At 41.6% G+C, this 17,941-nt stretch overlaps 1 protein-coding gene across 5 annotated transcripts in view; it reads right to left on the bottom strand.

Annotated features, from left to right (window-relative positions):
- LOC104331083 (homer scaffold protein 1) overlaps positions 1-17,941 on the bottom strand; it is a 97,431-nt gene that overhangs the window by 12,175 nt on the left and 67,315 nt on the right. For 4 of the 5 annotated variants that reach the window (XM_075446391.1, XM_075446392.1, XM_075446393.1 and 1 more), the window contains 2 exons: positions 9,559-9,669; positions 7,823-7,903 (listed from right to left, as the gene is read on the bottom strand). In XM_075446391.1, coding sequence (XP_075302506.1) covers positions 7,823-7,903; positions 9,559-9,669 — 192 coding nt within the window. Of the gene's footprint in view, positions 1-7,822; positions 7,904-9,558; positions 9,670-17,941 lie in introns of those variants that run through there. The other variant, XM_075446394.1, reaches the window with a different exon arrangement.

The following is a 17,941-nucleotide window of genomic DNA, read 5'->3' as shown; positions in this document are numbered from 1 at the left end:
ACATAGCTGAGGGGATCTGATCCTGAGCAAGCTCAGCTCTCGTTCATGAGGAAGAGAAGCCCCCTTGTGCCAGCCAGCAGGAGGAGAATGCTGCCTGCTAGGACCCCTCAAAGCTCTGGCTTGCGTGTGACGTGAGGGAGGTCACGGCTGCTCTGCTTTGTGCAAACTGGATGCCCTCTCTTTTACCAAATTACTAATGTAGCAGTCACATGGGTCTGGAATAGCATATTGTTATTTGTCTCATTCATTGCGCATCTCATGAATTCATTCTGAATTTCATAATTTCAGTTATGAAAAACACTCTCAAAGGTAACACAGGGACAGTGTATTTAGTACACCATACACCCTGTGCAGCCACTCTCTAGAAAAGTGCATAATGAATTTGTATTTACATACATTAACATTTTTTGAACAGTGTTTACCTTTACAGTGGCTTTGTGTCACAAAGCTTTAATTGGCCTGCTCTGAGTTTTTACAACAACTAGTTTCACACAGCCATAGGGTGGGTGATTTGGTAGCAGCCATTCCTCCCAGCACTAGCTTTCTTTCTGCTCTCCCACTCTCCCACTGTTTTTGTTATGATTCTTCTGTCTCCCTCAAAGCTAACAAACACATTCATGTTTACATTGGAGAGATCTCAGCTAACCACAAGAAAAAAACTGAGCCATACAGAATATGTATTATTTGGACAGTCAAGAGTAACAGGTATAAAATGGCAGCTTTGCGTCAAAGTCTGTGGCCTTTCCATCTGTGAGGGATGTGATGGCAGTGTCGACTGGCTGCTGCACCCCTGGGCAGAGGAGGGATGGGATGATGTGGCCAGAGCTCAGTGTCAGCTCCCAGCCTCTGCAGGGAGGGAGAGCTCTGGGCCCCCCAGCGGCAGTGCAGGTGGAAAAGGCAGAGCCTCAGGGATCTGATCTTCTCATAGCTGTGGTTGCTTGTGCAGCAAGTTATATCGAAGCTGAACCGGAACACCCCCCCCCCCCCCCCTTACTTCTTGTTTGTAAATGAGCAAGTTAAAAATTACAGTTTTGGCCACTGGTCTTGAACAGCACAGCTGAGAGCAGGAATTACCCCTTGTTGCCAGGACCAAGAGAAGAATTAGTTTAATCTGTTTAACACTGAATAATATCATTGCCAAAGACTTAAAGGAAGCTAACCGAAAAGAGTATTTGTAGAAATATAAATTAAAATACATACATGCTTATGCCACTGCTGCTATAAACAAGCAAGCTAACTGATTATAACCCAGTTGTTATGGTTTAGCCTGGATGAATGCCAGATGCCCACCAAAACTGCTCTATCACTCCCCCTCCTCAACTGGACAGGGGAGAAAAAATATGATGAAAGGCATGTGGGTCGAGACAGGGACAGGGAGAAATCACTCACCAATTACCATGTCGGACAAAACAGATTGAACTTGGGGAGAAAAAAAAAAAATTAGTTTATTACCAATCAAATCAGAGTAGGATAATGAGAAAATGAAACTAAATCTTAAAGCACCTTCCCCCCCCACCCCTCCCTTCTTACCGGGCTTAATTTTACTCCTGATTTTCTACCTCCTCCTCCCGAGCAGCCCAGGGGGATGGGGAATGGGGGTTGCAGTCAGTTCATCACACATTGTCTCTGCCGCTCCTTCCTCATCAAGGGGAGGACTCCTCACACTCTTTCCCTGCTCCAGAGTGGGGTCCCTCTCATGGGAGACAGCTCTCCACAAACTTCTCCAACGTGAGTCCTTCCCACGGGCTGCAGCTCTTCACAAACTGCCCCAGCGTGGGTCCTTCCCACGGGGTGCAGTCCTTCAGGCTGCTCCAGTGTGGGTCCCCCACGGGGTCACAAGTCCTGCCAGCAAATCTGCTCCAGTGTGGGCTCCTCTCTCTCCACGGGTCCACAGTTCCTGCCAGGAGCCTCCACCAGCACCCCATGGGGTCACAGCCTCCTTTGGGCATCCACCTGCTCTGGCGTGGGGTCCCTTCCACGGGCTGCAGGTGGATATCTGCTCCACTGTGGACCTCCATGGACTGCAGGGGGACAGCCTGCCTCACCATGGTCTTCATCACGGGCTGCAGGGGAAAATATTTACTCCGGCACCTGGAGCATCTCCTCCCCCTCCTTCTTCACTGACCTTGGTGTCTGCAGAGTTGTTTTTCTCACATAGTCTCACTCCTCTCTCTCGACTGCTGCTCCACAGCAAGTTTTTCCTCTTCTTAAATATGTTATCACAGAGGTGCTACCAACATTGCTGATTGGCTTGGCCTTGGCCAGCAGCACATCTGTCTTAGAGCCAGCTGGTATTGGCTCTATCAGACATGGGGGAAGCTTTTCACAGCTTCTCACAGAAGCCACCTACTTGTAGCCCCCCCCTTCTACCAAAACCTTGCCACACAAACCCACAACACCAGTCCATACACTCTGTAGACTCTCCTTCATTGACTCTACTCCTGCCCTCCAAACAGTACTGACAAGTACTACCCAGTGTAATGACTGCATCGGTTCAAGACCCTCTGAGGCGGAGTGACTGCAGTATAGGAAGAGAAGGGAAATTCAGGGTCCCTACAGCTCTGCAGGAATGACACAGTCCTTTCTTTAGCTCACACAAAACCAATTGCCATTTTTCCACTTTTGCTCATGCTTCCTGCTTCTCCTGTCGCTGCTCCTCTTTTATTCACCAAATGAGTGTGCTATAGGAAGTCTCCTTGCCACTGTTCTTACCCCAGAGATAATTAATTTTTGTAAGTAGGCAAGGCAGTGATGAAAGGGATCACTTTGGAACAAATCCATGGATATGTAAATGGTTTTATTTTATGACATCTGGGCCTGAAGAGCAGCCCGTTGGCTTGTATCTAGCACTGAACATCATCTTTCAGCCCCTCCTCAGACATTCTTAAATTGAGGAATTGTTCTGCTGTGAGCTGTTAGGTGGGCGCACCCAGGTAAAACCAAAATATTTACGTTAAATGTAGGAACTTCTAGCCCTATTCAGCATAAGGTGTTTCCCTTTAACTCTCCATTGCTAGTCCTTGCCCTGTATCTCTTCAAACCAGAAGAGTTCCCTTCATTTGTTTAAACGTTCAGCTTGTGTACTTTATTTATATTCCATTCTTGATATCTCTTTCCCAATCCATATACATTCAGCTTCCTCAAACACTTCCTCAGCTATACTTTCTCCCATGCTTGATTCTGTTTTATTTTCCCTAACCTGTGCTTTACATATTTAACAACTTATGGGAAGTAGAACTAACTGAAATATCACATGAGCTGTTGCTTTTATTTTCTGGAAAATACTTCTTCACAAATTTTACATTTGATCCTTACACATATTTACCCTAGGTTAGTATTACTGTTTATTGCAATACTATTGCATTACAAGTTCATGTCCAGCTCATGTGCAGTTTCCTATTACAAGTCTGTGTACCTCAAAACCATTGCTTCTTGATGGGAAGAAATGGAGAGGTATCCATGTGATATAATCTATTCCACTAGCTGTATCATTTAACTTTACTTGCAATTAATCTCATCTAACAATAAACTAACTCTTCTGATACATTCAGGCCCTTTACAAGTTTTATTTTACACTGTTTTTTCAAGCTTTTCTTACAGTGGGGACAATAGTTTGTCACACATTGTTTTCTTTTAGAAAAGAAATAAATTATTTACAAGTTACGTTTGTTGCTTGCGCTGTAATAATCTTTTGTGGAATTCAGTGCAAGGATCTGAATAAAATATTCAAACCATACATAGCAGCTATATTTAGGAATCAACCACAATAATAAAGAAATCCTGACTTACTGTGAGAGTCACACTGATCATGACTCATTGATAGGTCTTCTCTACATTGCTAATGAAATTATTAAGTAACAAGCAACAGACAACTTTTAACTTCGATCCTAAGACAGCTTTAAATTTATTTGAATAGAATCATCTAGAACCATTTTCAGACTGATCACCTACAACATAACATATGGATATATATACATAATATATCCATTTAGTTACTAAAATTATAAACATACCAAAAGGAAGCTACTGAATTTATAAAGAATAATTTTTAATAAAATCTTAGCATTTTCTAATTCTAAAACATCTTTCATCTCTTACTAGTCTCTCATAATTCTAAGGCTAGCTAGTTCTGAGCTCATTATTAATTTTTATGAGACCTTACACTGAAATTATTGCTTATGCTACTGCTAGAATAATTTACAACTTCCATTACAATCTTCCTTTTGTGTCTCTCAGATAAGTTCCTTTGCAGATGAAAACTCCTACGCTTAGGCTAAAGACAGCAACAATTTTTGGAATAGTGGAATAGGCAAGCTCGGGTGAATTCAAAACACTCTTTAAAGAAACACCATAATAACATACTTTCTCCAAATAATTTGACTTAAGAATGAGGAAAAATGAATAAACTCATTTTTTTCTTATCTTTCAGGCAAGATTATGGAGCGATTCATCCTGAGTGCGTTCACCGGGCATGTGAAGGACAACCAGGGGATCAGGCCCAGCCAGCATGGGTTCATGAAAGGCAGGTCCTGCTTGACCAACCTGATCTCCTTCTATGACCAGGTGACCCACCTAGTGGATGAAGGAAAGGCTGTGGATGTCATCTGCCTGGACTTTAGTGAGGCCTTTGACACTGTTCCCCATAGCATCCTCCTGGAGAAACTAGCTGCCCATGGTTTGGATGGGTGTACTCTTCACTGCTAAAAAACTGGCTACACGGCCAAGCCCAGAGAGTGGTGGTGAATGGAGTTAAATCCACTTGGCGGCCGGTCACGAGTGGTGTTCCCCAGGGGTCAGTTTTGGGGCCAGTTCTGTTTAACATCTTTGTCAATGATCTGGATGAGGGGATTGAGTGCTCCCTCAGTAAGTTTGCAGATGACACCAAGATGGGTGGGAGTGTCGATCTGCTTGAGGGTAGGAAGACTCTGCAGAGGGATCTGGGCAGGATGGATCGATGGGCCGAGGCCAATTGTATGAGGTTCAACAAGGCCAAATGCCGGGTCCTGCACTTGGGTCACAACAACCCCATGCAACGCTACAGGCTTGGGGAAGAGTGGTTGGAAAGCTGCCCAGCGGAAAATGACATTGGGGTGTTGGTCGACAGTCGGCTGAACATGAGCCAGCAGTGTGCCCAGGTGGCCAAGAAAGCCAATAGTATCCTGGCTTATATCAGGAATAGTGTCTCCAGCAGGACTGGGGAGGTGATAGTGCCCCTGTACTTGGACCTGGTGAGGCCGCACCTCAAATACTGTTTCCACTTTTGGGCCCCTCACTACAAGAAGGACACTGAGGTGCTGGAGTGTGTCCAGAGAAGGGCAACAAGGCAGGTGAGGGGTCTAGAGAACAAGTCTTATGAGGAGCGGCTGAAGGAACTGGGGCTATTTAGTCTGGAGAAGGGGAGGCTGAGGTGGGACCTTATCGATCTCTACAACTACCTGAATGGAGGTTGTAGTGAGGCAAGTGTTGGTCTCTCCTCCATGTAACTCGCAATAGGACGAGAGGCAATGGCCTCAAGTTGTGTCAGGGGAGGTTTAGATTGGATATTAGGAAAAAATTTTATTACTGAAAGAGTGGTCAGGCATTGGAATAGGCTGCCCAGGGAGGTTGTTGAGTCCCCATCCCTGGAGGTGTTCAAAAGACATGTAGATGTGACACTTTAGGATATGGTTTAGTAGACATGGTGTTGTTAGGTGGATGGTTGGACTCGATGGTCTTAGAGGTCTTTTCCAACCTATAATTCTATGATTCCGTGATTCTGTAGTTAAAATGAGATTCAAGGAAGTTCCAATTCAAGTAATGCATTTCAGAGAATGTCTGCTTAATGATTTTTAAGCTGTGGGTAGTCTCACAAAGTATTGTGGGTTTGTGTGGCAAGGTTTTGGTAGAAAGGGGGGGCTACAAGTGGGTGGCTTCTGTGAGAAGCTGTGAAAAGCTTCCCCCATGTCTGATAGAGCCAATACCAGCTGGCTCTAAGACAGATGTGCTGCTGGCCAAGGCCAAGCCAATCAGCAATGTTGGTAGCACCTCTGTGATAACATATTTAAGAAGAGGAAAAACTTGCTGTGGAGCAGCAGTCGAGAGAGAGGAGTGAGACTATGTGAGAAAAACAACTCTGCAGACACCAAGGTCAGTGAAGAAGGAGGGGGAGGAGATGCTCCAGGTGCCGGAGTAAATATTTTCCCCTGCAGCCCGTGATGAAGACCATGGTGAGGCAGGCTGTCCCCCTGCAGTCCATGGAGGTCCACAGTGGAGCAGATATCCACCTGCAGCCCGTGGAAGGGACCCCACGCCAGAGCAGGTGGATGCCCAAAGGAGGCTGTGACCCCATGGGGTGCTGGTGGAGGCTCCTGGCAGGAACTGTGGACCCGTGGAGAGAGAGGAGCCCACACTGGAGCAGATTTGCTGGCAGGACTTGTGACCCCGTGGGGGACCCACACTGGAGCAGCCTGAAGGACTGCACCCCGTGGGAAGGACCCACGCTGGGGCAGTTTGTGAAGAGCTGCAGCCCGTGGGAAGGACTCACGTTGGAGAAGTTTGTGGAGAGCTGTCTCCCATGAGAGGGACCCCACTCTGGAGCAGGGAAAGAGTGTGAGGAGTCCTCCCCTTGATGAGGAAGGAGCGGCAGAGACAATGTGTGATGAACTGACTGCAACCCCCATTCCCCATCCCCCTGGGCTGCTCGGGGGGAGGAGGTAGAAAATCAGGAGTAAAATTAAGCCCGGTAAGAAGGGAGGGGTGGGGGGGGAAGGTGCTTTAAGATTTAGTTTCATTTTCTCATTATCCTACTCTGATTTGATTGGTAATAAACTAATTTTTTTTTTTCTCCCCAAGTTCAATCTGTTTTGTCCGACATGGTAATTGGTGAGTGATCTCTCCCTGTCCCTATCTCGACCCACATGCCTTTCATCATATTTTTTCTCCCCTGTCCAGTTGAGGAGGGGGAGTGATAGAGCAGTTTTGGTGGGCATCTGGCATTCATCCAGGCTAAACCATAATACAGGGCTTGATTTTTGCGTGGTTTAGGTCAAGCCACAGAACACTGAGGTTCGCCTTTCAGCACTTTGGATTTGGAGCTCTTTAATGCCTGAGTTTCCAGTCCTATCAAAACTCTGAAGTATGAATTCAGAGTTTAAATCCAACAAAGCTTTGGGTCAGCCTCATTCAGAAGACAGGTTTCACAAGGGAAGCGTATCTGTGCTGGCTGGTCAGCCCAACAAAAGTAGGACAGCTCAGACATAGAAAGTGAGGGTATACTGAGGGCATACTGTTTCCAGTAGGCTGAGGTATCTGGCTTTATGCACAGTAAAGAAACAACCCAGAAAAAAACCCAAACAAAACCACAATGATTCTAATTCCAGGAACATGTCAGAGTGTGTTTTTGAAGTCTGTACTACGCAAGAACACTTCAACCTTTACTTTCTCAAAGCATGTTTAAAAGCTGAATACAAACTCATCCCAACATGATGATACAGAGCCTGACAGTTCAGTGGCACACAATACCTATGGGAAGACACTGCAGAGAAAATGAGACCAGAATTGCCTAGAACATGTATTGATGAAGCACATCTGCTAGCCCGAGCATATTCTGTGGACTTGTAAATTAAATTTGGATCTGTTCCCTCAGGAAAAAATAATGACACAACAGGTAGAAATTTTGGTACAAATTCCCAAGGAGCATCCCAACCCACCACTTTGCAACACAATGTAACTTACATATTTATCTGGCACCTTCAGTGAATATAGCACAAATTGCTGGTGTGAACTGCTCACTTGATCTTTTTTTTCCCTTTTGTCTAAATTAAGATGATGCACTGTAGCTCACCTGTAACTTCTGGGTCAGAGAATCCCTCTGTGCCTGGAGCTCTCTGGCACTGTCAATTTCTTGTTTCAATCTTTCTATTTCCTAAGAGAGAAGAAACAACCTTGCTAGCAACGTTACCTGGCTTGGCCTCAGTGCAGGTAAGCTGGCTGCTGCTTCTTCTCCTGAGCAAGCCATTGCAATGATATCAAAACTGGCAGTTAGATACTGCCTATCGTAGCATGTGAAGCTTTACTTCCAATATTCCTGAATCACAGTCCCAAAACAGCAATTCTATTGTGAATAAACAACAATACAGATAAACATTTTCTTTGCTATAAAAGTCCAAGTTCTTCTCTCCTACACAAAAGATCTGAAGTAATGTTTTCCTAGAAAATGAAGTCCTCATAAATAAACAATTTTATATGTTAAATATAATCTATCCTCCATTTTTTCAAGGGAAAAATTCAATTTTCATCTGTGAGCTGCTTATTATGTCACTAGCAGCAGGGCTGGGCATCAAAAAATTGCCTACTTCAGTAATTGATTTCTGTATAAAGAGAGTGCAAAAGGAATCTTTAATTTAGCAAGAAGAAAGTAATAAGGTATAAAACCCCAAAAATATAGATAAAATAATGAATGGAAGACAAACCTTTTCTTAGCTTGCTTTCAGGAGACAAGAATAGAAACATTTAATGAAACTACAAGGTATCAAACTTATAACTAATAAATACTTTTCCCCAGAAGGGCATAGTCACCTTCCAGAACTCCTTTCAGAAAGAACTCTTTGCATCCAACAGCTCAACATAATTCAAAAGCACATGGGCACCAAAATGGGAAACATTACCAACCTGAGACTAGTATGAGGGAGTTTGGAAAAGGCTTTGTTCCATTTTGGGAGGATATTCTGTAACTACTGTCTCTCTCATGCATCCTCCTCGGAAACACCTAACAGGCCCACTGGAGGCAAGGCCCTGCAAGATATACTGCCCCTCCAAACATGCATACCAGTGCTCACTGTGTCTGTCACAGAGGGCTCAAGGGATCTGGTCTTACACAGAGCAAAAAATCCTTCCTGTGTGGCTCCTTCCACCTCCTTTTTCCCATCCATAAAGGGGCGATCCTCAATCATTCTCTGGCACAAATCTGCTTTCCTCTAGGACCCGTGCCAGTGCAGGTGTTACTCCAGCTCCTTGTATTTTTCTGCTGCTGATCCAGCCCAAGGCAGATGGCACAATAAATATCATCAAGTTACAGTCTGAGGGCTTGGCACACGTTTAAGGAAAGGGCTGATCTTAGGGATCATAAAAGTTAGCTATATTAACATAGCTTGGAAAACAAATTGGCCTGAAAAAGACATAGATCTATTATTTTGCTCCAAACCCTACTTTCCAGATAAAGGAAAGTGTGCTTATGACTGCTTCCCTTCTTAGTGAATTTGGACTGTATCAGTGTGATGACTGCTCTGTAAAAACTACATATGCCTCAATGCAGACTTACTTTTGCAAAGAGAGATGCTCGGTAAAAGTAAACAGGAAAAAATTATACTATTTTTGTTGTTCAGATACCCAGCTCTGAATTGGACTGATGTAATTATATACACGGAAAAATATTAATAATTTCAAAGAAGTTGAAAAACCAATTTTACTTCGTAACATCTATAGGACGTAATACGGTATTTACCAGCTATTACAAGTTTAATATTGAAAGCCTTCAGCAATGATGCAACAGAAAAGCCAAGAATAAATGTTAGCAAATACCTCTTCTTTTTTCTTCAGCGTAGACTCTAACTCCTGTATTGTCTGGTTTAATTCTGTTTTATGTGTGTGGACTGCATTGACTTGACTGCTCACACACTCTAGCTCAGTGACCTGTTGAAATAAGTAGAAGCAACACATAGAGAATTAATTGCAACAAATTCAAGGTACTATTACTTCTTTGTATAAATAACTGCATTTAAAATATACCCTTAGGTCTGGGTAACTTATGTTGATTAAGTAGTGAAGGTGTTCTTATGAAGTTAGCATAAAATTCCTTTAAAAATTATTTTGCATAAAATGGTTTCTATGACTTCTAATGTTTACTGTAATATCTTGGAAACAATAAATTTAGTATGTTGCAGGCTGAAAAAAACAATAATTAAAAGTTATACTTACTAATTATTGAAAATTCTATGAAAGAAGCTGAATCACCATTTCAGAAACAGTAACATCTAGGTGATTAAACACAGATCTGTCTAACTAATCTCTCCATCTGAAACTTTCTAATGTTGCACTATCTTAATCAACTAAGCCACAATGCTCACCTACTTCCTAGCAAACCAATTAACATTTCACAGCCTCAATTTCTGACTCAGCATCAACAATGTAGTAGCAGACACTCAGCCACCAACATACAGCTGCCAACTTCTTAATTCCTCTACTTTTGGATCTCATCTCTCAGTCACAAAGCCAACACCTAATGGCACAATTTGGATTTGTACAGTCCCTCTTCATTAGCAGGCAGAAAACACATGCCTGCATGGATGTCTGCACTAAAACCTTTTTCTTTAGTAACAAACTACTAAAATATTAGAAATACAGTAACTCATTTTTTTTCCAGAAGATATGTGCCTGTCAATCTTAGTATATAGTCTTCAACAGAGCTGCATCATCTACCTACAGTAACTAATGAAGCTGGCCGCAAAACTCCTTTGAATGAAGTATATTTCTGTGCTACCCAATTCTGCAATGAAAACCTTACGGTCTCCATTTACCTTTCTCAGAGAAGTAGCCCTTAGACAAAGAGCATGTATTCTCCAGGAAAATTTTATTTCTTAGATAAAAGAACATCTTGAGGAATCAAGGTTGGTGCCCTCCAGCACCGATGCAGTCTAGCTACTGAAGTCGTGAGCATGAACTTCCCCTCTGTAACAGCTATGACAAATCTAGGTTCTTCTGCTGAGAAACTTTGATTAGACATTTTTGCACATCAGGCTTATAAATGGAGAGAAACTGAGATTACAGCAAATTCTTGAGAGGGGTAAGGGGAATGAGGAATGAAGAAATAGCTTAGTAACACAACACCCCACCCCTCACTCCCAAGAACTATCTTACTGGCTGTAATTGTCCCAAAAGAAATATCGGTGCTCGTGGCAAAAAATTAATAGCAGTTTGCTCAGTTTTATATGCCACTGAGCATTGTGACTGAAGTCTTGGATAATTTTCTCAATTTGCTTCAATTACACAAAAATATATCTATTTAGATGATTTGTGACTGCTACAAATTGTGACTGGTACAGTATTCGCCGCTAAAATTACACAAAAATCAAACAGGCAGAACTGAAACACATCAACTGGGATAAACATTGTCTGAACTTTATTGTCTAAATACAGCACAGAATAACTTAGGCTGGAAAGGGACCCTAGTGGCCATCTGGTAGAGGTTCCCTGCTCAAAATAGGGCCAATTTTGAAGTCACATTTAGTTGCTCAGGGTCTTGTCCAGTCAAGAACCCTTCACCATCTAGCAGAACTGCCACAGTTGTATGTAGGTTCCTGCATTTCTGCCATTGCAGCTTTATGCAGAGCTCTAGTTCATTCTTAAGTTTTTCTGGAACTGTCAAATTCACCCACCTCGTCCACCTTCATCCCTTTTCAAGTTCAACCTGTTAAACATTTCCATGCTTTTCTGCTGAACTGAGTCTTGAACTGGAGGTGGAAGCCTCTATGAACCCAGGGCTAGGGTTGTTATGGGAACCCAGGGTCAGACCCTCTCCTACCCATTGGTAAAGACTGGAATGTTGCATGGTAACCTCCAGGAAGGTCAATCTTTCTTTACTCATTTACGCAAAGTGGAAGAGCCTCAACAGGAGAGACAGAAGAAAACCCAGTCCCTGAACCACCTCTGTCCTAATGCCTAGTGCCCTAGAAGCAGGTACAGAAGTGTTCCGTCCTGTGAGTAAGGAAGAGGAAGGGCTTGGATCCCACTGTTCTCCACATGGTTTCCTCTGGGCTGGTACACATGATGAGGATGCACATGTTTGTGCAAGCCTGGAGTCCAAGGAGGCTGGTGGATTGAACTGGGATGGATGAAATGTTAACGGCTTTCGGCTGCATGTATTGTCACTGGCTGAAAACACCTCCCACTACAGCCCTGCTGGCTGTGTGGCTCACATGAACACTCAAGACACCTACTGAAATTGTTTAAATAAACACAGTACATTTTGCTTGAGCACAGTAGGGAGTGCTCTCACAAATCTTCTTGCCAACAGAGGCAACCACTGTCAGAAGGGCAATTAATTACCCACACTAAAGGGGCTGTGATGTTTTACTATGGTCCAGCTTTTCTCTGGGCAAATGTCTATCTCTTACTGCTTATGCAAGAAAGTAATGCATTGTTCAACTGTTTTGTTCACTGTTCATTGAAAAATCAGTAACTTAGAAAAAAAGAACAAATTCAATTAAAAAAATGGGTTTACTTTAATCACAGTCATATTTAAATGCCCATTCCTATAGAGATCTGAAAAGATGTCAAATATCTTCATGATGTTCTCTTCTTGAATCACAGAATCATTAAGGTTGGAAAAGACCTCTAAGATCATCAAGTCCAACCATCAACCCATCACCACCATGCCTGCTAAACCATGTCCCAAAGTGCCATATCTATGCGTTATATGTACCTATAAAAAGTTGTATATACCTATAAAAAAGAAAATCATATTTGTGACCCTTTCAAAAAATCTGTAGTGTAAGATGGGCTGGAAAATGGTGCAATATAAAGAATATGCAATTGAAAACAGAAGCAACAAAAGATAAAGCTCTAGGCAAAAGTCTGGATAGTGTTTACTTGCTCTATTTCCCTGTTTCAAATTGAATTTGTTTTTCTCATGACCAGTGGTCCAAAAGTCATTAAAAATAACTATGCATTATGCACAGAAGGGGGCATAAAAGGAAGCTAAAATGCTTTAGTCTGACCCTCCCACATGCTCTTTTCAGGGACATCTCATTCAGTGTTTCATGTTTAACAGCAAGGCTCAATCAATCATTCAAGCCTTTGCACAGCAACACTAAGCAATGTACCTGTGATTAAGCCTTTTTTCCAGTACAGAATTCAGACTGAAAAAACAGTCTTTGAACAATAACTGATTAAAAAAGGTTCTTCTGTTGTGCTCTCGCAAGACTGCACTGACTTGCATATCTGAAAAAAGTCAATACTGTTGCTTCGTATTTGAGACTAAAAAAGAAAAAAAAATGTTCTTAGCCTCTGCTTCTTTATTTTGCATTTATCATCCAGGTAAGGATTGCACATAGGGAAAAAAAAGTTCTGAAAGGGCTTTTTAGTGATTATTTAATGAGCTAACTGTTCTAGTATACGGCCATTATTATACTTAACTGCATACTTCAGTGCAAAATATGTCAGCTGAAATAAGACAGCAAGGCAACTTGTTCTGGGAGAGCCTAAAACTTCTCAGCAGAGGTCATTTGAGAGTTTTCTGGAAATTTTGATCTAGGGTCAACAGCCTATAAATAGAGGAGGATGCCCAAGCAGAAGTTTTCGTTGTAGCAGACAGCTAGCACACACTGGGCTGCTGGGAAGACTGGGGGAGTGAGGTTTTGGGCCAACGAGGAGTTACAGACTTAATGTGAGCTTTAAGACAGTGACTGCTCAAAGCTTCAGCAGACTGAAGAATCTATCAAAGAAAACAAACCAAATCAAAGCACAAAGAAACCAAGAGAGGACATTGCACTAAATCTCAACACAGACAACTGCTTCATGAGTGAAGACTTCGGTTAGACACAGGCAAAGAAGTGGGAATGACAGAAATATTTTGAGTGGTAACCCTCCCCAAGCAATTATTGATGGAATGTTTGCTGAAGGCTCATTCACTTTTTCAAACCACTTCTGATCTCAAACAGCAATAGTTTTTATTCAGCATCTTAAATTCAGTGCCAGCAGATCATGAAACTCCTTCTAAACTTCATACAAAAATGATTTCAACTGCTACAGAAATGCAAAGAAAGACAGATTAGAACAGTGTAGTTGTAGCCTATTTTATAGATATATAAACTTGTTGTTTCCTAAAGCTATTTTTATCCTTTATATTTATTGTGGAATGCAATATCCAAGGTCTACTAACCCAGGCTACAGTGGAGAACAGGCAGAGTGCTTACATGCAAGACTGAATTTAAATATTATATATTTTTAGCTGGCTGAGTTACATCCCTAAATGGATCGTAACTGTGACTGTGATAATATTATTCCATCAATAATTCAACATGAACCTCCAACAAAGAAGAAAAGAGCCCTTTGCTTTCCATAATGAGAAGAAAAATGATGTTGCATGGCTCAGCAAAACTGGGAATAACTGCATAAAGTTTCATATAATTTATGCAGAAGCTTCTTCTCGGTTCTTCATGGTGGACAGTAAGATACAAGATAGCATGCAAACAAGCCGATCATAACAATAATTCTAGCATAGCTTTCAGGAATAAAACCTCTGGAAAGATTTTTGTTGCTAAGAAATGTGAAAATGTAGGAATCAAGGAAAATTGCTTTTCAAGGTTGCTGTTGGAAGAACACAAAAAATTCACCATAGTGTTCTTCACATACATCACTTCTGACAGCAAATTAATTATTGTAGTTTTCCAAGATTTACCTATAGAAAAAACAATAACCTGGGGGCAGGGGGAGTTTTGTGCATCACTAACAATTTAGTACTTTTTTCAACTGAGAAAACAGTTAAAGATTTTGCTGAAAAGGACATATTTTTCTCTGTGGGCACTGATGCCTCAAGCCATGGAAATATCAAAATGTTTTCCACAGTTATTCATTCCCACAGAGATGAAAAAGGAATAATCCATCATCTGCCTGATTTTTGTGAAGAAAGTAATGCAACTGCAGTAGGAATATTTGAAAATATAAGAAGTTTACTAATATCAATGCTTTGAGCTTCAGCCAGGCATTATTATTTGCAACTGATAATGCTAATACTAACTTCAGGTGACATCCCTTTCTCTGCAATCTAATTAGCAAATATTTTTTCCAACTATCTGGCCAGCTCATGAAATACATGCAATAGCAAACATGGTACAGATATGTCATCGTTTTATCCTGAGGATTTATCTCCAGTAATTTCCCCATTCTCCAATGGAGTTTTGGAATTATAGGATATATTTTATTCTACAAAGCTTTGACTACATAAAAATGTTGTGGAATGTTTGTGTATGTTTTTTATAACTTGCAGATAAAAGAATCTTAAAGCATTTCTTAGTATTTTTAGAATGATGATGAAGATGGGGATGAGGGACCCTTCAGTGAAAAATTTTTTTTTCTTTCCCAGAGTGACGGCAGATTGGTCGGTTGTTTGTATTTCTTTTCCAAATTATAATCTTGTATATGCCACTTTTGTATCACCCCACACTCAGTGAAAGTGAATTCCCAGAAAAAACCTAATGAAATATTCTTGGGTCCTAAATGCAAATCTGCTCTAAAAACAAAACAAGGCAAACAGAAAAAGACAGAAAGGACCTGCCATCAGTTCACCATCCATAAAAAGAAGCCGAATGCACACTTTGATTTCAGAAAACAAAACTACCATAACCTGATTCACCTGCTCTGTCTGAAAAGGGGCCATCTTTTTAGTAAACTGCAAATATTAACTAAGGGTTCAATCTTGATAAAGGCTAGATGTGGATTATTTATATTAGGAATCATGCATAGAAAGGGAGCTGAGAGTATGTGCTGGATTTCAAAAAGGACGGGGAATGGGGGTTGCGGTCAGTTCATCACACATTGTCTCTGCCACTCCTTCCTCCTCAGGGGGAGGACTCCTCACACTCTTCCCCTGCTCCAACATGAGGTCCCTCTCACAGGAGACAGTTCTCCACAAACTTCTCCAACATGAGCCCTTCCCATGGGCTGCAGTTCTTCACAAACTGCCCCAGCTTGGGTCCCTTCCACGAGGTGCAGTCCTTCAAGGAACAGGCTGCTCCAGTGTGGGTCCCCCACGGGGTCACAAGTCCTGCCAGCAAATCTGCTCCAGTGTAGGCTCCTCTCTCTCCACGGGTCCACAGGTCCTGCCAGGAGCCTGCTCCAACATGGGCTCCCCACGGGGTCACAGCCTCCTTTGGGCATCCACCTGCTCTGGCGTGGGGTCCCTTCCATGGGCTGCAGGTGGATATCTGCTCCACTGTGGACCTCCATGGACTGCAGGGGAACAACCTGTATCACCATGGTCTTCACCACGAGTTGCAAGGGAAGATCCTCTGCTCCAGCATCTTGAGTACCTCCTCCCCTCTCCTTCTTCACTGACCTTGGTGTTTGCAGAGTTGTTTTTCTCACACAGTCTCACTCCTCTCTCCAACTGCTGTCTCACCACAGTTTTTTCTTTCCTTTCTTAAGTATGTTATCACAGAGGCGCTATCACTATCGCTGATTGGCTTGGCCTTGGGCAGTGGTGGGTCCGTCTTAGAGCCAGCTGGCACTGGCTTTATCAGACATGGGGGAAGCTTCCAGCAGCTTCTCACAGAAGCCACCCCTATAGACCCCCTGCTACCAAAATGTTGCCACACAAACCCATAACAAGCCTGCTCTAAAACATAAAACCTTTTTTAAGGCAAGACTATAATTAAAAAAAACAAACCCCAAAGTTACTACATCCTACTAGTCTTCTAAATACTCGACTATAACAGTTAGAACAACTAGCCTTTCCAGATGTATAAAACCCTAATGCTCCCAGAACATCTCTCTTGAATATTTGGTCAATATTTAACATTTTGACCTAATTTGGGCAAGAACTGCCTTTTTTTTTCTTTTTTTGGGAGTTTCTATTGCAACAAGAATTTGCTTGCAATTCCAGATGAAAGGACTGTATATGTGAAAAGATGGACTTAGTTGTTAATTTTTTTCTGCACTCAGAATTGGTCCATCTGCACACACATTTATTTCAATTAAATGCATTGACAAATACAAGCAAAATGGTAATCCCACTGTTTTGGTTAAATTGCCAAACTAAACATATTTACCCTGCAAAATGCTCATCTATCTTCTTTACTAAACAAATGGTACCAAGCTACTATCTAGCCACATGCTAATTACAACATCTTAAGAGAGAAGTTATACTTGCATGACTTTTTTCTTTAATCAATCAAACCAAATTTAAATATAAGTTTGAATTGTTCAGTGGAGATAGGTGGGACCCAGTCTTAAAGGGAGGATGACAAGAGATATGCATCACATAAAAAAGGTGCATTGCCAATAAATTTTTGGATCAAAGCTCCATTCATAAATTTCTTGTTACCACACTTTCTGTCACCATATTTCATGTTTCTACTTTTAGAAAATATCCTTCCTTGGTCATATAAAACCAAACAGTTATTCACAGTAGTCCCACAGTGGTGCTAATAAATTGTTCAATAAGCACTGACTTCTCAGCAAGTAAGCAGCCCACAATATGGGCTCTGATTCAGCAAGCAACTTTATCACACATCTGCATGTTCAAAATTGAGTTATCCAGTTATTAATGCAGCTGGTGGAAATGTGGAGGTGACTGCTAAGGGGTCTGCAAAGATTTTCTACAGAAATTTTTTTTATATTCTGAGCAGATGCCTTATATGGCATCCCATACTTCTTGCAGACTTTAATAACTGCTTTTATAGATTCTTGTTTTCTTTAAGTAGCACAGATATAGCCCAGTAAAATGACCATGGTTTTATTTATGTATGTTCATGCATTTTTAAAAAATTTTTTTTAGCAGGAATGAAATTAGGGTCCATTATTTGTCAGGTGGTTTTGATGACTACATAAGATGTCCTCATACTTATTTAATTAATTGAATGAAAGAACCAGAACACAATAAGCTAATTTTAAGTTATTTCCTAGGAAATCCTTGTAAAATAACAAGCTAGAATTCAAGAGTTTACCTCTCTGTTATTTCAGGAATACCCAAGAGCTTGATCACTTGCCTTCATCTCTTGTTATCTCAGGTTTCTTTTCTTGAATGATCTTCAAGGACTGCAGCTCTTTTATTACGCACTGGTGTTATTACTCTGCGTTATTGCCCAGTGCCATGGGATGATTTACTTTACCAGTTATCATGCAAGAAAAAAATGTATAATTTTCATTTTTTGCATGACAAAGATGAAACTTTGAGTTACTTTCCATA

The sequence above is a fragment of the Opisthocomus hoazin genome, chromosome W (genome assembly GCF_030867145.1).
Source record: "Opisthocomus hoazin isolate bOpiHoa1 chromosome W, bOpiHoa1.hap1, whole genome shotgun sequence".
Taxonomy (NCBI): Eukaryota; Metazoa; Chordata; class Aves; order Opisthocomiformes; family Opisthocomidae; genus Opisthocomus; species Opisthocomus hoazin.
This window is presented reverse-complemented; position numbering and strand designations above follow the sequence as displayed.